We start from the raw sequence: 24112 nt of genomic DNA, 5'->3' as shown, positions 1-24112 counted from the left end.
GTAGTTTCTGTTGTATTTTTATTTGGCACACAGAAAAGTGGGCAACCTTGGGTCATTACCCAGAATTTTTGTTGCAATTTTGCCTAGTTCTTGATATCCAGGAGTCTGGGACACTCTTCTGAATATTTGAGCTCATAACCTTCAGAGGCAGTAAGAATTTTACAAACACTTTTTATGTACTTTAATACAATCAAAATAGATTACTCATATTTAACGTTGCATGTTGTAGAAATGCTAGGGTGAATTAAAAGTAAATAAAGTTAAAAGCATGTAATTCTGCCTGACAGAATCAACAATTGTAAAATAAACAAATTGGTTTTCTCAAGGTAATTGAATACTTGAACATTTCTTTAAAGAGAAAATGTGGTTAAGTTTCTGGAAGTCAGAGAGATTTTGTTTACACACACACACACACACACACAGCTAATCTATTCTGGTACCTTGTACAATACTTAACAAATGATTTTATATTATAATGACCCACAAGTGATTTTTTTTTCTTCTTTTCTTTCACATTCTTAGTATTTTAAAACTTTTCCTTGATGTGGCAAAAATTGTAAAAATTTTCAGTATAGTTTGGTCAGTATCATATGTTTTATTTTTTATTTTTATTTTTTTAAACTAGCTTTTTTTTGGGGGGGTGGTAATTAGGTTTATTTATTTATTTAAATATATAGGTATATGGAGGTACTGGGGATTGAACACAGGACCTCATGCATGCTATGCATATACTCTGCCACTGAGCTATACCCTCCCCCACCAGTACTGTGTGCTTTATATTTCAAAAATTTAAAACCACTTGTGGAAATAAATTTATCTTTTGAAAATGGCGATTATAGATGGCTAGTTTTTCAGCAGATGGCAAAATTTAAAATAATCAGGTAAACTTCAGTGATTTGCACTTTCAGATTTTTTTTTTCCTGTCAAGTAGGAATTTGTAGGACCTTTTTTCTATGCCTTTTTTCTATGCCTGCATTGCTTTCATCAGGAAACTTGATAGGTCCGTGTGACTTTTTAAAAAAATTGTGATAAAAAATACATAACATAAAATTTGCCGTTTTAGTCATTTTTAAATGTACAGTTTGTTAGTGTTAAGTATATTCACATTGTTGTGCAACAGATCCTCAGAACTTTTTCATCTTGAAACAGTGCCAGGTGACTTTTTAAAAACTGAATTTTTTACTGAGATTTTCAAGTGCTTCAGGGACAAAGCTTATCTACGGTAGAGATTGCATATTGGTTTCCTCAATTCCCTACACAGAAGGCTGATCCAAACTCATCAGATGGAAAACTTGCCTTCTGTGGCCTTGGAAAGTTTTGTTTTTTTTTTTTTCCTAAAGAATTTAAAAATTAATCTAGCTTTGAGTTGGCATATCTTATTAACATAGTTGTAGAAAACTTACATTTATTCTACTTTAGTTTATGAATTTCTTGGAGGAAAATCTGATACTAATAATCCTCAAACTTGATGCACACACTGACTCTTTGGCACGTCTGTATTTATGCCCATCTGTTACTGTGGCACCATGCCCATTATTGCAGTGGCATGCCAACAGCAGTGAGGCATGTGAGCCAACAAAGATGAATTGTTTGGATGGAATACACTATTCTGTAATACTAATTAATTTTGAGCTGATGAATCTACATGAGATAATGTTAACCAAATATAGTCAGAGTAATGTCAGTGAAAATAAAATTTACTTTGACTTATACAGAAGTGTATCACAGATGCTTTAGACTGCTATTGAGAATAATTAGAATTAGTGTTTATTACGGTTCCAGTGATCAGTTTTCTTTTGATAAAAATTTTGAATTTAAAAGAAAAAGATGGCAACAGTTTTCTTGTGGTTGATTTATAGAGTAGGGAGGAGGTGTTGTGGAACCATAGACTATGGATTTTATATTTATATATTTTATATTTATACGATACTATTTTATAGTTCTTAAAATGTTTTCTTAATAAACTCAACTTTAGAAGTTGTCAGCAGTGTGGTAGTTGGGTTTCAAAACAAGACTCAAATTTAACTCCTTGCTTTGCCATGCCCTAGTTCTGTGGTGGTATACTTAAAAATTGTGTGCTTAGAATTTCTTATGTGTTGTGTAATTTTCTTCTTGTATGTTGTCCTTAAATTTTCTGAGCTGCAGTTTCCTTATTGATTAAATGGTAATAATAATAGCCACACATGCTTCACAGAGACTTTGTATTACTAAAATAAATAATGTTATAAGGTCTAGAAAACAATACCACTATCAGGTGGCTAAATTAATTATATGTTATAAATGTAAGGCATGTTAGTGGAAAGTTAGCAATATAGAAAGTGTATAACTTCCATTTCTATACCCCTAGAGATAAGCACAATGAAAAAGTTCTGAAAAAATTCAATGTAAAAGTTCTTACCCTAGGAAATTTTAAAAAGATTTTAAAATGATTATGCACGCACACATGCACGCATGCACGCACGCACTTACTTCTCTATCTTGCTTTTCCTTGAATGTGTTTTGGAGGTCTGTCCATATCAGCGTATGAAACTATTTCAGTCTTCTTAACCACTGTGTAATATTTCCTAGTATTCCTTTTTTTAATTAATTCTCTTCTTTAAGGACATTTTATAGATTTTACTTTCTGTCAAATATAAGAAATACTGCAACACAAATTTTTGTATATTTTTGTGAATTTATTTATTTGTAGGAAAAATTCCTAGAGATAGAGTTGTAAGTCAAAGTTACTGCATTTTAAATTATGATAGATCTTACTGAATTGCCTTCCATAGGGGTTGCACTAGTTCCCTTCCTCCACTGGTGGTAAAGTAGGTTTTCCTTACACCTTTGCCAGTGCTGAGTATCATCAAATTTCATAATACTTGCCAATCTTATAGGTACAAATTGTTATTATACTGAGTCCTTATAATTGTGAGTGCATTAAGTCTTCTCCCTCCTATTTATTGGTTATTCTTTCAGTAAAATAATTTTCAATATCCTTTGTCCATTTCCCTATTGGATCAGCACTTAATTGATCAGTTAAAGGCCCTTTGTATTTTAAGGAAATTAGCATTTCTGTCAGATGAATCCCAAATTCATTTTCTTTGTTTTTCGACTACTTTATGGCATTTATTTTTAGTGCAAAAGTTTTACAACTTTCTGTGTTTATATTTATCAATTTTTAAAGTAGCTTTGAGACTTCCCCAATCTTTTAATCTTTCAATTGGAAGTGGCATTTTTGGTTTATGGTGCTCTTAAACTGTGAAAAAGAACTTTTGCCTGTTCAAACCTTTTTTTTTTTTGGTCTCAGCATATATAAATCAAATAGCTGGGTGGCTCTGTGAGATTCCCTTTAAAACTTTAAGGCTGAGTAGTCACATTCTAGAAGATATTCCTAACATCCTGAGCAAAAGTAGAATCAATGTCTTGCTGCCTGCCAAGAGAATGAGTAGCTGAGGGCATTGGTAAAGGGTTTGGCAAATACGGAGACTTCTGTGATACATGTATAGCATCATGGTTTTAAAAACATGCACACATGGTATGTATGCAGGGAAGATGTATGCCTAATTTGTAACCTTTATTGGAGTCATGGACCCTTTTGAGAATCTAGTGAAAGCTTAGAGTTTTTCTGTATCCCTCTAAGGAGCACATTTAGTGTATAACTTATGTTCATTTATTCTTTCAACTAATACTTACTGTATGCCTGTTACAGGCCTGTAAGGAGTTTAGTGTGCTTGAGAAAACAACCATAACCTACATTTATAGACTCTTTGTAGACCTTCTTTTGGGTCTATATATAATATATCCATGATTATTCCTGCCATATTATCTTTGCAAAATTTTTGTGGTTGTCCCTTGTCATTTGACACCTCAGCTTAAATGTTCACCTCTACCCACAGAGGTCTTTTGTGATTACCCAGTCTTACTTTATTGCATTACCCTATTTTAATTCTTTGAGTACTACTTATTTGTCTACCTTTATATTTTCCTTCCCTTTCCCTCCCACTTCACCTCCCTCCCTCCCTCTTCCTCCTCCTGTCATTTCTGTCATTCTCCCCTCCAGCCCCCACTGAACTCTCAGAGTATAAGTTTCAAGAGGTCAGGGACCCCAATACTTAGAACAGTTCCTGACACCTGGTAGATATTGAATAAATGAATATGCTAGGCCCAGTGAAAAGTGCTTTACGCTGATCTCATTAAGTCTTCATAACAACCTATTTGAAAGATACCAACCTTTAGTTTTGTGGATTTTTCTCCATTGTAGTTCTCTATTATATTGACTTCTCATCTTATCCTTTATACCCTTACTTGTTCTTAAGTTTAATTTGCTATTCTTTGGCTATTTTTCTGAGATGGAAGCTTGGATTATTGATTTTCAGTCTTTCTTTTTTTATATTGTGTTTAGCAGTATTAATTTACTTCTAAGTACCGCTTTAGCTGTATCTCATGAGTTATGAAGTGTTGTAATTTCATTAGTCAATGTAAAATAGTTTCTAATTTCCCTGATTATTTCTTCTTTGGCCCATAGGTTATTTAAAGTGTGTTGCTTATCTTTCCAAACATCTGGACATTTTCTAGTTATTTTTCTGTTATTGATTTTTAGTTAGATTCCACATTCTCTATATGATTTTAGACCTTTGAAATTTGTTGAGATCTTACATAGCATATAGTCTTTTTTGGTAAGTGTTTTATGTGCACTTGAAAAGAATGTTTATTTTGCAGTTGTTGGATATGGTATTCTGTGCATGTCAGGTTAAGATGGTTAATTGTGGTGTTCAGATTTTCTACATCTTTATTGAATTTTTTAACTGCTTGTTGTGTCTGTTACTAAGAGAGGTGTTTTAAAATTGTCAAACATTGTGGATATGTGTTTTTCTTCTATTCTGTCAGGTTTTGCTTTATAGGTGGAAGCTGTAAATTTAGAATACATATAAATTGCATATACGTTTAGAATTACTTTATCTTCCTTTTGAAATGGTATCCTTTTATATCCTGGCAGCAGACCCTCAGCTGTTATTGGTCTGAAAACCACATTATTTCACTTTCAGTTTTGAAGGATATTTTTTAGTGGGTATAGAATTGTATGTCGGCTTTTTTTCTTTTAGCTTTTTAAAGATATCATTTCATTGTCTTCTGGCCTCTGTAATGTCTGTTGAAAAGTTGGCTATCAGTATTATTAAATTAGTCCTTTTAAATAAAGCAGGGGCTAGCAAACTATGGCCTGCCTGCTTATATAAAGTTTTAATGGAACACAGCCATGCCCATTTATTTATGTATTCTATGTAGCTGATCTTACTCTACAGTGGTATAGTTCTATCAGATGGTATGGCCTATATTGTCTAAAATATTTACTGTCTGACCCTTTCCTTAAGGAAATGTCTTTTTCCTCTGCTTTTAAGATCTTTTTTTTAAATTTTCTTTTGCTTTTCAGCAATTTGACTCTGCTATGCCTAGTGTAGTTTTCTTTTGTTTTTTCTTTTTGTTTTTAAGATTTTTAAGTACATGGGTTTATATCTTTCATCAATTTGGAAAAATTCTTAGCCATTAGCTTTTGAAATAATGCTTTTGTCTCATTCTTTCTCTCTCTCCTCTCTTTTCAGGATTCTAATTAAAGGTACATTAGGTATTTTGAGTATATTCTACATGTCTCTGATGCTTTGTTCTGTGTTGTCCATTCTTTTATTTTTCTGTGCTTCAGATTATATTTTTCTCTTGACCTGCCTTTAAGTTCAACAATCCTATCTTCTGCTATTTCCTGTCTACTGTTAAACCTATCTAGTGAGTTCCTATTTCATAAGCTGTATTTTTCATTTCTGAATATTCATTTGATTATTTTGAATAGATTCTACTGCTTCATTGACATTCTCTATCATTTTGTCTGTTTTGTCCAACCTTTCATGTATTTTTCTGACCATATTAATTTTAGTTGTTTTAAAGTCCTTATCTGATAATTCTAGTATCTAAATTACCCATGGATCTGCTTCTGTTCCTTTTTGTTCTTTTTCTCCTCCCTCTCTCCCTTCCTCTCTTTTTCTTTTTCTTTCTTGTCATTTCTTCCCATTTTTAGCTTTTCTCTTAAGTTTTAATCAAATGCTAGGTAATTAGGATAAGAACATTGATGAGTCCCTGTATCACATCTTCTTCCGAAGAGGGTTGTGTTTTTTCCTGACAGGCAGGTGGAGTACTAGCAGATCATTCTGATTCTGTTTAAGCTCAGTCTTTGGCTTTTTAAGGTTTTGTCTGTTTTCACTTTTTCTTATACTCCTAGGAAACATCCTTACTCTTAGTTGCGGCCCTTCTGTGGCCTTAACTGAAAGGCCAGGGTATTTACCAATGCCTCTCTACTTGGGGGAGACTTGATTTCCACCTTCTTTCCCAGCAGTGTGTGGTTGCTGAAATCTCAGCTCAGGTATTTAATCGCTCAGCTGCTGTTTTCTACCGGATTTTCTGAAATCTTGCCCCATGAAAATGTAGTCAGCTATCTGAAGGGAGTTTGTACACAGATTATTGTGTACCTTTTCACTGGTTCCCTCCTCTGTAATTTCACCCTTCACGTTCCAGTACCTTTGGTAGCCCCAAACTTGAGCATCTGTCTCCTCAGTCTTTTAAAACCGTTACTCCTCCTTGAAGCTAACAGTTTGGGAAATACACTCAGGGAAACAGCTGATGTGAGTGAAAGGCTCACTTTGTCTTCTTTTCTTCTTTCCAGAATCTTGGCCCTTTAAGTCCAGACTGCATGGGTTGATATCCAATGCCTTTAGAAAGTTATTTTATTTGTTTTTTCCAACTTTTATAGTTATTTTCTGTGGCAGGTTTAGATTCTTACAAGCTACAGCATCACGGGCAGATCTGGAAGTCTCTGCGATGTATTCTAAACATAACAGCAAAATGGTTCTGGATGTGTATTAGGTTATGACTCCTCTCTATTCTTAACCCTCCAGTTCCTTACTTCATTCAGAGTAAACACCAAAATCTTTAGTGTTATTTACCCTCCTTTCATTGTCTCTTTGCCTCCAGAGTGCCCTTCCTCCCTGTCCTTCCCCTCCCATATCTGCCTGGCTTCCTACCTCACTTGGATGTCTTTGTTCAGATGTCTTTTTATTTAGCCTATTCTGATCACCCCATTTGAAATTACCCTCTTCTTTCCTTCCTGCGTTCTTTCTCCCTCTGCTGTATTTTTCCCTCATACCATCTCATGACTTAAAATTTGCTTTTTTATTATGTATGTTTGTTGTCTATTTTGCTTATTAAAGTAAAAACTCTGCAAAGGCAAGGATTTTTGTTATTTTTGTTCATTGGTGTGTCACAAATGCAAATGAGAACCAAATGAGACTAGCGTTACAAAATCTAAGGGAAGAGGGAATTTCAAGATGGAGGAGTACTGGTCAATTGGATCAAATATAGAGGAATAATTTAAAAGTATTCATGAGATTTTTGCATTGGGTTTTTTTGTTGTTTTTTTTTTTTTGCATTGGGTTTTTAAATAAGGAAGTTGTTGCTTTTGTGACAGAAGTTTTAATAGAGAAGTAAGAGAGAAGAAGATTACCAAGGGTTGAGGGTGTGGTGATAGCAATTGTAGACTATTCTTTTTTAATTTTGCAAACAATGTAAGAGTTCACAGAAGTTCTTACTTAGATAATTCATGGCTTCTCCTTAGATGGTTAATAGATAGATGATTAGGCAGTTGGAGTTTTCTGTTTCTTACTCACTCTTGTATTTATTGTGAATGCTTTATGCTAAAAACTACGTGAGCTTCTGAGTGTCATCCAAGGGATGGACAGGCCCTAACTGAACTGAAAGTTGTTAAGCCATCACCTTGTGCACATAAACTAATTATGAAGGCGGCCAATCCTTTAGCTGCGTAGCACTAGAAAAAAGTGGATTCTGACTCTTAGTCCCAGCCTTTTTTGTTGTTGTTTTGTTTTTTGCATACCTATTTATATGCCCAGTGCATCATTTGGAGTAGAAGCATCTTTCATTTGAGTAGTCCTCAAAACATGAAGAGGAGCATGCCCATGTCCTAGGATTTTTTAACAGAGCTTGACAAAGGTCTAGCTCTCTTCTCAGAGGTTTTGATGCATCCTTTTGGGGATGTAGTTCCATTTGGAAATCACTACTCCTCATCACTTTTCCCAATCCAACATTGGTGGATTTAAATTTCAGGTGTTGCTTTTCATGGTACTCACATTTTGGTGAGTCTTTTGAGGGAAAAGGAGGTAATTGTGTAGTGCAGTGCTAACTGGTGAAGGGCCTTTTTTTTTTTTCTTTTTAATTTCCAGACGATTATGAATGGATACTTCTGTAAAATACAATAAACAATAAATTGCTAGAAAAACAAAATGAAAAAAGCACGCAAAATAAAAGCTCAATTTTCTATTAGATTCAAAAATATAGAATTACACTTTTTAATTGCTCTAAGTGCTTGCTTTCAGATTCTATTTACATCTCCTTATGTACTAGTAACAAAAATTTGTGGATTGTGGTCTTTCTCAGATCACATTTTGAATAGCACTGAGACAGTGTACAGTGCTACATAGTGTTAATTTCCCCGTTAATTTATATTTTATTTAAAAGAAGTAGAAGGTTTTAATAAGTTATAAATTAAAGATTTTTTAAAAAAGAAGTAATTTATATTATGTGAAAAGCCCTACTACCTCAAGTTCTTATGGGTAACAGGTAAGATTTTGCTTTTCGATTATAGTTACTGCTTTATACTGGTGCTGAAATAAAACTGACTTTTTGGTGATAATAACATTTTCTTTAACTTCCCAGTTATGTTTTTTCTCTGTTTCTTGAAACTATAAAAATAGGCCTATTTTGAGCATGAAAGGAAAAGTTATACCGCTTAACACCACAAGATGTCACTTATGTAAAAATAAAGTTAATATTCTAATACTCAAAGCTGGAAAGCTACAGGTAAATAGGTAAATGTAGAATTAGGTAAACTAAATATATATATATGTATATTTGAAACACGTATTGGTTTTTGGCAAAGAGTCAGTGAATATATTACTACTTCAGCATTAGTTTGAATTAACTCTTTTGTTATTTAGCAAAAAAATTTCTTAATTCTTAAGGTTAATGTATGTTAATAGGCTACATTTGAATCCATGTAACGAACAAGGTAGACCTTAAATGGCTCAATACAAGTGAACATATTTTGAGGGCAAACTAGGTGTTATAGTATTAACTCCCAAATCTTTACTGTTTTGGTGACAAGTGAAGAGGGACTTAGGTAGAGATGTGTAATTTCTCTTTCACAAAGACCTGTTCATAAAATAGGTATCTGAGAAGTTGAATATTATGTCAGGTTGAAACAGTGCCTAGGATTTTATTTGTGTCTTTTCTCTGAACCTCAGAGTTATTTAGCTCTCTGCCCATGTTAACACCAAAGATATTTGTATTTATTGTTGAAGACTTATCTTTTCTGTTAAACACGAAGAACAAAACCTTTGGCCTTAATACCGGGTTCCTGTTTTCTTGCTTTTGGTTTGAGAGAGCAGGTCAGGACCTAAGGTGGTTGGGAAGGGGACCCTGGCATCTCAAGCTAAGAGGAATAAACCAAGTTTCCATTAGGCCATGAATAAGATTACACCTGGGGTTAGAGGTTGGACTGTCCTAAAAATTGACACTTCATTATTCTTCATTGCTCACTTCTCTCTCCAGATAACACTTGTGGAAAGAGTGGTGGAACATTTGAGGGAAAAAAAGGAGATCAGACATGAAAATGAATCTTCTTTCTTTTTTTTGGCATGCATATGTGCGATCACATTTTATTGCTACCTCCTTCTTATCGCTTCAGCTTTTTTCGCTTTCTTCTTCCCAATTAGTTTTTCAAGGTTTCTTTTAGGTTTTTGGCTTTTCATTTATAAATATCTACATGGTCAGTAAGTAAAATAGGACAAGAACAAAAATTAGGAGGGAAAAAACCTCATTTGTGTTTTCATTAATTTTTATTCCCTTTCAGTTACCTGTGTAATGTGAAAGAATGAGAAGTTTTAGGAAGGAATTCTACATTCATTGCAGTGAACAATTACAGTATTTTATATTTGGTAGTTGTATATCCTCACATATAGTCCTTATATGTTGCTGTCTTACTATTTACATACTTTCTAACTGTATTTTAAATTCAAGAGTTGTTACAGTTAATTGAATTATTTTTGTGTCTGGCTAATGTTCACCATTGCATTTAATTTTATGAGCTGCTTGGAAAGAAAGAGTAATTTTTTTCATAGTAAATCTCGTTGTCTTTACTCTTTTTGGCAAAAGTATACTTATCTTTCATTTGTTTATGTACTGCAATGACAGTTTGTAACATTTAACTCCTTTATCAGTTTGCTAGGACTGCTGTAACAAAATGCCACAAGCTTGGTGGCCTAATCAGCAGAAATTAGTTTTTCTGGAATTCTGGAGGCTGGAAATCTAATATCAAGGTGTTGATAGATTTGGTTTCTCCTGAGGCCTCTCTCCCTGGCCTGCAGTTGTTTTCCTTCTTGCTGTGCCCTCACAGGGTCATCTCTTGGTCTTCCTGAGTCTGCCCTGTTCTGTAGTTATAAAACATCAGTCATATTGGATTAATGCCCACCTCATTTTAATTTAATTCCCACTTTAAAGGCTCTGTCTCCAGATATAGTTACATTCTGTGGTATTGGGGGTTAGCATTTTAACATACAAATATTGGAAGGGACACAAGTCAGGCCACAACAACACATGACCAATCACTCATTCTTAGTAAGTGCTTACTGCCTACATTCGGCCTAAATTTGTAAAATGTACAAAGTAAAATATTTTTGTCAAGGCTATATTTATTTGGAGTAAAGGAAGCTCTTCTCACCTATTTTTAAGCTTAAACTGAGATGGAGGGGCCTCTGACGCATGTTTTTGTTGTTACTGTTCTTGAACCATATTGCCTGAAGGAGCTGTGTGGAGTAAATTTCCTTAATCTCTTTCTGGAGAGTTTGTTGTAGAAACTATGAAAGATTACTAATCATGAACTAATAACTAGTCCAAGAAGTTGATTACATTTTGTAATACTACAGTCTTAGTTTCTTGTTAGTTTTCTATAGTCATTTAAGATTTTCCTTTGATATCCTAAAATAAGATTCAGTGATTTAAATTCTTGAGTAAGCTTGAAGCTTAAATATGATAATTTAATTTCAATGTATGGAAATAGTGGCTTATCTGATCCCAAATAACATATTTCTCAGAAATAGATATATGTGTTTTAGTCTTCTTTGAAAAGATTGTGTCTTATTCACAAAAGTGAATAAAACACTATAAAACTTTTTAATATCATTTTTATGGAGGTATAATTTGCATACAACAAATTATCCACCTAAAGATTATAATTAGATGAGTTTTGACAGATCTATAAACCTGTTAAATCACCACCACAATTAAGAAGATAAAGAACATTTCCATCTTCTTATGGAATCAGAAATTTTTTAATGTTCCTTTGATTTCTCCCTTTACCTATGATACCACTGATCTTGGTTCTGTCACTGCAGATTAATTTGCATTTTCTAGAACTTTAAGTGACTTAAGTCATGCTCTTTTATGTCTGGCTTCTTTCACTGACATAATGATTTTGAGATTCATCCATCTTGTTGCATGTATCAGTGGTTAGTTCTTTTTCATTGCTGGGTAGTCTAGTATACGGCTAAATCACATTTTGCTGTTGGACATTTAGATTATTTCTAGTTTTTTACTATGAATAAAGCTGCTGTGAATATTCATGTAAGTCATTATGTGGAAATGTGTTTTTATTTCTCTGAGAAGTGGAATGACTGGATCACATAGTAGGTTTATGTTTAAATTTATAAGAAATTCAGTTTTCTGAAGTGGTTGTTTTATATTCCTACCAGCAGTGTGTGAGAATTCTAGTTGGTCCATAGCCTTGGCAACATTTGTTACGGACATTGTCTTAATTTCAGCTATTATAATGGGTGTGTAGTGGTATCTCACTTACGAATTTGTTTCCTGATAATCAATGACCATAAATATCTTTTCATGTACTTACTGATACTCCTAATCTTCTTTTGTGAGATGTCTGTTCAGACTTTTTGACCATTATTTTTTGATTGGTTTGTCATATTATAAATGAGTTGTAATTGTTATATGATTGTTTTCTAATTAAGCTTTTGATTTTGAGATAATTGTAGATTCATATGCAGGTATAAAAAGTAATAGATCCTGTGTCCCCTTTACCCAGTTTCCTTCGATGATAAACCATAGATAGTACAATATAACCAAGATGTTGACATTGACATAATCCACCAGTCTTGTTCAGATTTCCCCAGTGTTACTTATACTTACTTGTGTGTGTTTGTGTGTGTGTGTGTGTGTGTGTTGGGTCAGGTGTTCTTTTCCATTTTATCACAAGTGTGATTTCATGTAGCCACCAGAAGGTAAAGATACATAACAGTTCCATAACCATAGGGAGCTCTTGTGTTGTCTTTTTGTATCCATGCTTCTCCCTTCCTGTTTTTAACCCTCAGCAGCCACTAATCTTTGTCCATTTCTATGATTTTGTTATTTCAAGGACACTGTATAAGTGAAATCATACTATTCCCAAAAGCAAGTTTGTGTGCCGGACACACAGTGAGGCCAAACAGAAACTTCAGAGTTTGGGGCAGAGAAAGGTTTATTGCAGGGCAGGAAGAACTGGTGGTTCATGTCCAGAATACCCTGAACTCCCCAAAGGGTTTCAGCAAAGCATTTTTAAAAGCCAGCTGAGGGAGGTAGGGTCACAGGGTATGTGGTTGGTTTGTGCACAGTTCTCTGATTGGTGAATGGTGAGGTAACAGGGCAGTGAACATCATCAGTCCTTAGGCACCCATAGGTCTGGGGACTCGTGATCATCAAGTAGTTAACGTCTTCCATTTGGTGATGGTTTTAGCATCTGTAAAACAACTCAGAAAGTGTACATCAGATACTATTATCTAGGTACCTCTGAGAGGAGCTACAGCAGAGGATATGGGGGAAATGTCTGTCCCGGGAAGCCCCCCTAGGGTCCTGCTGCATTATGACACAGTATGTAACCTTTTAGGATTAATTTTGCTCAGTGTACTTCTCTGGAGGTTAATCAGGGTTGTCCCGATATCAACAGCTTGTTTCTTTTTTTTTTTTTTACTGCTGAGTGGTATTCCATGCTATGAATGTACCACAGTTTGTAGAACCGTTTCTCCATTGAAGGGCATTTGGATTGTTTCCATTTTGGCTAGTAGGAATAAAGCTGCCATGAATACTTGCCTACAGATATCAGTTACTGTATGGTAATTGCAGGTTTAGTTCTATGAGAATCTGCTAAACTGCCAGGGTGGCTATCTGTAACCTTTAATAGTTCCCACTAGCAGTATGCGAGCAGTCCAGCTCTACATCCTCACTATCAGTTGGTGTTGTTGCTGTTTTATGACATGTGTGTAGTGATGTCTTGGTGTGGTTTTGATTTGCTAATGGCTAATGAAGCTGAATATCTTTTATGTGCTTTTTTGCCACTTGTATATTTCCTTCAGTGATTGTCTGTTAATGTCTGTATTAGTTTGCTGGGGCTGCTCTGGCAAAATACCAGACTGAATGGCTTGGTCAATAGACATTTATTTCTCACAGTTGAGTCTAGGACTCTAAGGTTGAGGTGTTGGCAGGTTTGGTTTCTTCTGAGGCTTGTAAGTGGCTGCCTTCCTCACATTGCCCTGCCCCGTGGAATCCCAGAAGTCTGACAGCCTTTTTTGTTTTGTCTCATCTCCCTTCTTTAGTCCTAGCTGGCAGTGTCTCTGCTTGTGTAATCGCAGCTCTATCCCTGGCTTCAGGTGAGATGTCTGATTAAATCTGTGAGTGGCACTGTGATCTCGTTAGCAAGTGATTTTCTAGCCATACCATTGGTGTTCTTTCTGAAGACACTTTCTTGATTTTTGCAATGTGGATAAGCTGAGAATTTCCCAAATCTTCAAGTTCTAGTTCCTTTTTGCTTAACTGTTCCTTCAATCTATCTTTCTTTCTCACTTTATTATAAGCAGTAAGAGATTTTCCTGGAGCAGGTTTTTAAATTTTCATGAAATTCAGTTAATCATTGTTCCCTTCTGTGGACTATGGTTTTGGTGTGAAGTCTAAGAACTCTCTGCCTAGCTTTATAGTAATTGTTTCAAAAGTCTATTCTGCCATGTTGAAAGAAAAATGATTAGAGATTGCAAATTACCATTTTTTTTTTAACTTGGGGTTAATTTTTGAATTTGCTGGGGGAAGGTTCACTTTGAAGAATAGAGGCAAGTCAGTTGTGAACAAAAAAAAAAAAACTATTGGGAGACAGTTGGCTATGGGTTTTTCTCTGTTTTGCTGCACTTCTGTGTAAAGGCACTAGTAGTTTTCTTCTGGATTATCTTTTAAGGATGTTTATATAGCATACGGCGTTGGAAAGGAGAAAATGTCTACCTCGTCAGCAAAGTTATCTTACTTGGTGTCATCATCATCTGCCTGATTATCCAAAGTGGGGATGGGGGCATCCTTATTGAGTGCCCCTGTCTTATCCTTTGCATTCAGTCACTACATCGCCCTGAATTAAACTTTTAAGGAGCTCTTGAATCTGTCCTGTATTTATCACTTACTGCTCTGGTTCATTACTTCATCCTTTCATTTAGATATTAAGATTGCCTTTACCTAATTCTTTGAATTAGGGCATATCAATTTGGGTCTCCCTTCATATTTATGTTTTTTTCTTTTTGTGTGGTAGGGAGAAAAAAGGGATGTGTGAATGGAGGATAGTCTTTTTTTTATTAATTGCTCTTTCTTGACATATTCTGAAGAAAGCTCTTTTTGGCTGACAAATATTTTAGTGCTGATTCACGAATTTTTCTCATTTCTTTTTATCTGATGATTATACAAAAGAGAATCTGTATGCCTCTGTTTGTTGATATTTTGCCCGGAACTGAGGTACAGTTTTATATTTTTTGTTTCATTGATAAGCTTCATGACAGCATAGCACTTTGATACTGTTGTGTAGGGTTAGATGAAAAATATATATTTAATTATAAATAAGAAAGCAGTTATGTAACATTCCCTATTATATTATTTCTAATTCTTATATTATTAAAATTATGTATTTTAATAGCTATGTATGTTAAAATCTAAATATGCGATTTTTTTCTTTTCTTCTTTATAGGAATGAAGACCTAAAGCAAATGTTAGAGAGCAACAAAGATTCTGCTAAGTTGGATGCTATGAAACGGATTGTAGGGGTAGGTAAAATAGTAGATCATTTTGACTTTTGGATACATAACAAGTAGTGATATATTAAAAATATGTATTAAAGAATATATTAAATACCAAATTGAACATCCCATCTGCTCTTTATTATCAACTTAAAATTTCCCTTCTAAAATGTTTTGGAAGAATTAATAAAGTGACAAAATTCAGAAACTTTAGTTCTAATTTTATCTTTTCTGTGTTTTGATTTCCATATCTCTAATATCAAGAAATTCTCCTATCACATACAGAGAGCTAATCAGTTTGAAGACAAAATAAGATTATATACAACAATATCTTGACTTCTTACAAAGAGGGATTCTAATGAGCTAAAGGATTTTCTTTGTCATTCTTTGACTTAAAAATTGTGGGCATACTTTCTTCTGACTTTCAAATTCCATTACTACTAATAGAAATATTTTGGTCCATGTATCATCATAGAACTTGTAATGAGTATTAGAGCACTTGCAAGTTTTCAATTGTAATGCAGAATTCAAGCAATAGACTAATATGTTATTATGTAGAGGGGATCCGCTGTCAGAGAGTTAAAAATATAATGCAATTTCTGATTATATGTAAAATCTTAAATAAAATATTTAGTAATTTGTGTTGGTCTCAGCCTAATTTTTTTTTTTCATTTGATTGTTTATATTCAGTGAAAAAACTGGCTTAATTCAGTGACTATCTGATGCTAAAGAGTTCTGCTTGTCTCAATGGAGTTAAATTCATAAAACCTATCTTAATACTATGCTTTTTTCACCACCATTGCTGATTCTGTTTCTCATACGTTTTTATATAAGGTCAAAATGTGATAAATTTGCATAATTGCACAAATAAACTCTGCTGTAGTAGGTTGACAACAGAACTGAAACAGTCCTGTTTTCTAGCAGGCAATGCCACCATATGAGAGTTTGAAATCTCCTTTCTTTTCTTGACATATTAAAGTCCACATCCCATTTATGAAGAATGACTATGAGTGTGAATATGTTCTGTTAAAAGGTCAGTAGTTACGTAAATCAAATATATAGAAGTCAGGGACTAATTGTACCTGTAGAACACCTGTAAATTGCTTGATTCTTGCATTCAGATATATGTCATTTGGTTAAAAAGACAAATGTTGAAGATTCTTTTGTAAATTTTTCATTTGTTAATGTTATGTTATATAAATAATAGCACTTACGGACAAGTAGTTCTTGCTTTGCGTGGCTTTGGTATTTGAATTTCAGTTACCACAGCTTAATTAAATAACACCAGTCCCCTGACAACATGGTTAACATTTCAGTTATCCTGGTATATTAACTTAGTAGTTGGAAAATGTACAAACTTCATCACTGACTCTTCAGTCCACAACTCACCATGTGGATAACAAGTGTACATCATGAACAGTGACCAGTCAGGTTACTTCTTTCAAAGTAACTTTTAGTGATTGGTCACTGTGTATGTTACTCAGTTCATGCACAGACTGCAAAGCATGTAGTAGTGTTTCCTCCTTGTTTCCCAGTGAGTAGCCCACTTGACATTTTACAGAAATGGATAAATAAAAGGAATTTGGTCAACACAGATGAAAATTTGGCAAGGAAATGAAAAGTGATAAGACTGGAAATGAAATGCATATATAGAATGTAAATGGAATTATAGAGAAATAGCTGACTATGGAAATAGTGACACTGCCACTTTTTGAAAGACTCTAAATATGTAGCTAGAGGAACTTAAGTAAGGTGAGCTTTTCGACATAAATGAGGAAAATGATTGTGATGAAAAGGATGAAGCTATGCCAGAGGAAGTGATGCTGCCAAAAAACTTCACATTAAAATAATTCTGGGAGATAATTCACACCATTGTAAGTGCAAAGGATACAATGTTGGAAGCAGATCCAAACTTACAAAGGGTAATTTACCACGGTATAGAAGAGATGCTTGCTCAGTACCTTGAAAGATGAGAATAAGTCAAGTCCATTCAAACTACGCTTTGTAAGTTAATTCTCAGTGTTTCTAATGTTTTATGTTACAGTGTATTAAATAAATATTAATTTTACTATTTTTCATTTTTCTATACATTTCTAACTGACAGTAATACAAGTGTTTTAAATGTTTTTACAAAATTTTTAGAAGTCATAGGTCAATTATAAGTTTTACAGTTGATTATCAAGATTGCTTTGCCTGCTCTCAGCTTGCATTCCTGCAGGTTACAGCCCTGCACTACCATATAAAGCAGGTGGTGCTTTTAATAATTTCATTAAACTTTGACTTCACATCCCATTAAGGTAAACTATTTCACTAAAGCTGAGGATACTATTGAAATTCCTAAATCCAAAAAAGAGATATTTGGTTGTTTTTTCTATATTCCTCTCTCAAACTGATAAAGAAGTAAAAATTGATATTCTCATCATCTAGGCTACTTGACTATCATAAATGTAATGTCAGTGTAAATAAACATCATAAAGAAATATAAATGTAGCCATATATGTTTATTAGCTATAGACTGTCTCTCCTTAGGAAGCTTGTAACTGTAGGAAAATGATTATTAATTAAAAATTATTCTTTATCTTTGCATAATGCCTTCAAGATCTATCCATGTTTTCAAAAATGGCAGAATTTCCTTCTTTTTCATAGCTGAATAATATTCCATTACACACACACACACACACACACACACACACACACACACATACACACACATACATTCTTCCTTATCTATTCACCCACTGACAGACATTTAGGTTGTTTCCATATCTTGACCATTGTGTATAATGCTGCAGTCAACATGCAGGTGTACATATCTCTTCATTATCCTGATTTCATTTCCTTTGATATATACCCAGAAGTAGAATTGCTGGATCATGTGGTAGCTATGGTAGCTCTATTTTTAGTTTTTGAGGACTTTTGTACTGTTTTCCATAGTGGTGGCACCAATTTACATCAGCACCAACATTGTTCAGTATTTCTCTTTTATCTGCATCCTTGCCAACACTTGTTACCTCTTGTCTTTTTGGTGACAGCCGTTCTAACAGGCTTGAGGTGATATCTCATTGTGGATTTGATGTGCATTTCCCTCATAATTAGTGATGTTGAGCATGTTTTCTTGTACCTGTTGGCACCTTAAACGTATATAATGTTCCATGTCAGTTATATTTCAGTAGATCTGGAAAAATTATTCTTTTACTATACAAGTGGCAGAAATACATATTTACAAATTTTCAAATAATATTGAGGTATAAAAAGTAAAAGTTTCATCTTCCACATAAACTTTATGGTCAAATTGTCAAGTTATGTTAAGAATTGTTTTGGGATTTTGATTAGGATAATATGGAATTTATGTATTTCCATCTTCCTTCCCTCCCTCTTTCCCTGTCTTTCAGTAGCATTGTATTTATTGTTCATAGTTATTATTATAGAGGTCTTGAGTATTCCTTGTTAGATTCATTTCTGCGTACTTTTAAATCTTAGTTGCCATTAAGAATGGTGCCCTTCATTATATTTTTAAAATTATTACTGGTGTATAGGAAAACAAAGGACTAGTTTCTGTTCTTTCATTTGATCTCCTTAAATGAACTCTCTTCTTAGCTCTCATAGTTTTTTGTTTCTTTGTTTGGTTTTCTAGATGGATAATTACATTGTCTGGAAATTATGACAGATTTGTATATTTTTCCAAATATTTTAATCTCTTTTTTGCTTTTCTTATATATTTGCATGGATAAAGCTCCTCTATGATGTTGTAGGGGTGGTAGAAGATAACACTATCTTGGTTTTGATTTTATTGGAAATATTTGTAATGTTTTCCTCTTGATTCTGATATATCCTTTAGAATTCAAGTAGTTATATTTCTCTGTGTCTAAGTGATGTTGAACTATAGTTTTCTTTTTGTCCTCTGTTGAAGTTTTTGATTAGGCCTAAGCTAGAGTCATAGCGTGAGTTGTTATTTAAGCCATCTTGGCCTGCTCTAAGGTTGCAAAGATTCCCCCGTCCCTGTTTTTAGCTTATATGTTTAGGTCTATGATCCATTTTGTATTAATTTTATGTATAGTGTTAGGTGAAAAGCCAAGGTTTTTGTTTGTTTGTCTTGCACATGCATATCTAATTTTTCCCAGACTATTTGTTATTAAAAGGCTGTCCTTCCCCCACCAAATTTCAATCTCAAGTGAAAATCAGTTTACATGTTTGTGTGTCCACATCTGAACTTTCTCATCTGGTTCACGAATCTTTGTGGCTCTCATTTTACCAATACCTCACTCTTGATTTCTGTAGCCTTAAAATAAAACACTGTAAGTCTTCAAGTTGTTTTTTTTTTTTTTAAAGATTGCTTTGTTTATGTTATGGCCTTTGCACTTCCATGTAAATTTTAGAAGCTTGTCAGTTTCTATTTTTAAAAAAAGTCTACTGGGATTTAAATTTGAATTGCATTAAATGTATAGGTCAATTTTGGGAGAATTCACATTTTAACACCATTTTGTCTCATGATCCGTGATCATGATTGTATTTGTTTCAGTCATTTTTAATTTCAACAATGTAGTATAGTTTTTAGTGTTAGATTTTAAGTTCTATTATTTTGTCAATAGTTTGTCTAAATATTTTGTGTCTCTGAATGATACTAAATACTGTATTTCAATTTTAAACTAGCAATTATTTGCTAATTTCTCCTTTTATTAAATAACTAGTAGTTATTTTTCTTGAAATTTTTTCCAGTCAGGTATTGTAACAGTCATTTGTTCACCTTTACTTTTGTCCCGTTTTTAGTTTGATTTCTAGTTAGCACCATATTTCTATGTGGAAGCTTTAAAAATCATTTTAAAATGTTATGCACATGTGTGCATCATTTCAGTACATCTGTTGGGTCAAGTAGTTTGACGGAGATCAGTTAGCAGAGTTATGTATTGGCTTCAAAATTTCTTGGATTTTTTAAATGTAGTTTTCAATGTTTACATTTCTCTTTATGAATTGGGTTTCACGAGCCCTGAATATGGGGTTTTATCACCTCATGTGATTACTGAATAGTTTTAAGACCTTAGTTTCAGAATTAAAAACCTTTAAAAATTTCTAAATTTTAGTCTGCCAGAATTTTAAGCATTTTTTATTTGTTTTACCACATTACTTTCTAATATATATCAAAATGTTGACAGTGCACATCTGACTATCTTTCACAGTCAGTAGTCCTGCGATTCAGCAGAGAATCTTGTCAGCAATATCTACCAGCAAGAAACCACAATGATAGTCTCAGTTCATTTTATTATCTTTCTTTGGTAATGTCTGAGACTTATTTAGAATCATGGGGAAATGTTTTCAATGATTCGTATGTTGAATAAAATCTCATGTATGCCAAAGCATGCTTAGGGAAAAAAAGCTACCTACTTCAAAATCTTGTGGTCATTTATTACGCAGCAGGACTCAAGTTGAAACACAATATGTTATTTTTCTTGTTATTCTTGAAAAATATATGTCTAATGTTTGAAGCACATGTTCATATTTTATCTTGGCTTGATGAAATATGAGCTAAGAGAATGTGAAATGTATTGCTTCATATAGTGAACTTGTAATAAGTTTTTTAGCTAAAATACTGATGAGTTGATTATTCAGAGTCCTTAAAGAAATGGAATATTTTGGTGTGTTGAAATCTTTGATGTATTTTCTGTTAGTAAATGTTGACTGTTAAAGGCCTTTCTCAGATTAGTTTGCTTGTTTTTGTAGTATGGGGATAATGACCAAATCTGAACCTTTCTTTGATAGGTAAGATTCTTAAAATTCCTAATTAAATTTATTGATATATATTATTTCATAGCCATGAATGTTGCAAGGTATTTGGTTGGATATTACTGACCCTAAGAAAATTAAAAGTAATTTCAAAGTTTCAGATATTTTTTGTTTAACATTTATAAAAAATTAAACCAAATTCAAATGATACATCACTGTTGTAGGAAAAAATTGAGAAAGTACATATAAGAAGAAAATAATAACATGCATTATTCTTACTATCTTGAGTTATGATCATAATAAACATTTTGGTCTACATTTTTCTAGACTGATTGCTTATCCATTGTTTTCATTCTCCCTTACAGAAGTGCTTCAGTTCTGTGTGTAATTTAGAGTATTCAACTTGTGGCTGATGTTGGCATCTTTTTTTGCTCTTAGGTTGGTAGTTGTTTAAAGGGACAAGATTTTTCTGCCATGCTGATATACATCAGGACCAGTTCCTAGTTAGCAGGCCTGTATTTTTACTAGTGATATAATGCCTGTAAAACCTTAATGGGCCTTCTGTCAGTTTTGCTTCAGTGTACTTTCTAGAATATAAATCAAGGTTCACTTCATTTTCTATTTCTCTGTGTATTCTTGGCTGGTGATTCTTCAGAGTTGCACTTGGGTCTGAAAATTACTGCTCATTTATAAATTAACTAGTAATTGTTTATAAATTAAAAATTCTGAATTCTCTCCCCATCATTATTGTTTGAAAAAAATGCAACTAGTTAAAATTGTTAAGAAATTAAGCCCAATTTCACCTCTTTTTCTTGCTGAGTTAAAAAAAAATTAGTGCATTTTAACATTAATTGTGTTTTTAGATCTGAATTTTTTAATCTAGATTATTATTCAATATTTTAAAAATAAACAGTGTATGAAAATCATTATTGTCATATACCTTGTTAACAGAATGAAGGGGGAAAATCAAAATTATTTTAATTGATACAGAAAAAGAAGTTGACAGAGTTCAACACCCTTTCATGATAAAACACTCAACAAACTAGGAATAAAACTACCTCAACATTTTAAAGGCCAAAAATGAAAAATTCACAGCTAGTGATGATGAAAGACTGAAAGCTTTTCCTCTAAGATCAGGAATAAAACAAGGATGCCCACTTTGACCACTTCTGTTCAACATACTGTTGGAAGTTTAAGCCACAGCAATTAGGCAAGAAAAAGAAATAAAAGGCATCCAAATTGTAAAGTAAGAAGTAAAACTGTCTTTGTTAACAAACAGCATGGTTTTATATTTAGAAAACCTTAAAGATTCCACAAAAATCTTTTAGAACTAACAAATTTAGCAAAGTTGCAGGATACAAAATTAACGCATAAAAGAGGGAAGGGCATAGCTCAAGTGGTAGAGTGCTTAGCATGTATGAGGTCCTGGGTTCAATCCCCAGTACTTCCTCTAAAAATAAATAAATGAATAAACCTAATTACCTCCCCCCGAGGCTCTCCCTCACCATAAGAACTCTTTCCAAATTAACACATAAAAATTAATTGTGTTTCTATACAGTAACAATCATCAATACCAAAAGGAAATTACAAAAACAATCCTATTTATGATAGTGTCAAAAAATATAAAATAGGAATAGACTTACCCAAGGATGCAAAAGACTTGTGCTTTGAAAACTGTAAATGTTGCTGAAATAAATTAAAGAGGACAAAAATAAATGGAAAGACATCCTGTGTTCATTGATTGGAGGACTTAATATTAAGCTGTCAATATTCCCAAAGTGATCTATATCCAGTGTAGTTTCTATCAAAATCCCAGTGATTTTTTTGCAAAAATAGAAAAAACTTGTCTTAAAATCCATATGGAATCTTACTGGACTCTGAATGGCCAAAACAATCCTGAAAAAAGAAGAAAAAAGTTAGAAGTCTTACACTTTCTGATTTCAAAACTTACTACAAAGCTACAATAATCAAAACAGTGTGGTACCAGCCTAAAGACAGACATATATACACAATAGAAAGCCTTTAAAGAAGACTCTCATATATATGGCCATGATTTTCAACAAGGATGCAAGACCATTCACTGGGGGAAGAATTTCACAGATAAGGGAATAGAATATGAAAAGACTAGCTTGTAGTAGAGTGTTTGAGAGCTGGCATGTAGAAAGATCTTCTGAGAAATTGTTAACTGGGATTATTATTGCTTAAAATGTCACATAGTATTTATAAAACATTTGTTGTAAATTCATAAAACAAATGCCTTTCATCTTTTTTAGGTAGTTTCTTAGATATGATGTGTAATTCATAAATAACCCCTTTTCCAAAAAATTATCCTGTAGTTAAAATTTTATTTTGTGGCTACCAAAGTCTGGACTATTAAGAGACATAAAGATATATTCTGAGAATGAAGGAAATGGGAATACAGGTAGACATAAAACTGAAATAAATAGAAATGAAAGATAGCGTGTAGGAAATTATAAATGAAAAATGTGGATTAAAAATTCTAGGGGAAATTAGGATTGGACATCATAGTGGACGGGGTGTTAGGAGTTGGCTCTAACAAGGGAGAGTAATTAGAATTTGATGATACTCTACATAGAAGGGTAGAACTTAGAAAAGTAAAAAGAATTGAGTTAGGGGCAGGATATAAGTACGAGCATAGAGAAGCAAAAGAATGTTCAGGTAGTGAGTAGATCAGCTTACTTTGATAATAGCATTGGCATAGAACAATAATGGTTGATTAACTCAAAGGGACGTAAGTGCATTTAGGTCATTTGAATATTAAATGAAATAGTTTGGAGTCTAGGTAGTCAGGGTCTTTTGAAATCTTTGAGGGGGGCTGACATGCAAAGTAGTGGTTTAAACATATTAAACTGTTGGTGATGTACATTAGAGGGACAGGAGGAAGAGATTGTTGGAAAAGTCCTCTGTGAGGTGATGCTGACTATACTAGGATAATAGGAGGAGAAGGGATTAACATGAGTGTGCTGAGAATTCATAGCAGGACCTGGTTACTGGGTAGATGTGAGAAGAGACCAAGATAATTCCATGGTTTTTGGTATCTGGAAAAATGGATGGAAATAAGAAATTCTAGCACGAATTCCCATTTTATCATGAAAAATGAGTTTAGTTTTAGATATAGCAAGTTTTGGATGAGAGAGAGATCTAAATAATGTTCACTTAGAGAAGTGGAACTAGGGCTTAAAGTTAGGGCT

General features: G+C 33.4%; 1 protein-coding gene across 1 annotated transcript in view; it reads left to right on the top strand.

Annotated features, from left to right (window-relative positions):
• Positions 1-24112, top strand: part of AP3B1 (adaptor related protein complex 3 subunit beta 1) — a 219960-nt gene that overhangs the window by 16556 nt on the left and 179292 nt on the right. Inside the window, exon 2 of the mRNA XM_010975029.3 lies at positions 15134-15209. Coding sequence (XP_010973331.2) covers positions 15134-15209 — 76 coding nt within the window. The remainder of the gene's footprint in view (positions 1-15133; positions 15210-24112) is intronic.

Source organism: Camelus dromedarius, chromosome 3 (assembly GCF_036321535.1).
Source record: "Camelus dromedarius isolate mCamDro1 chromosome 3, mCamDro1.pat, whole genome shotgun sequence".
Classification (NCBI taxonomy): domain Eukaryota; kingdom Metazoa; phylum Chordata; class Mammalia; order Artiodactyla; family Camelidae; genus Camelus; species Camelus dromedarius.
Note: the sequence above shows the minus strand (reverse complement) of the source record. Positions and strands in the feature narration are given on the sequence as shown.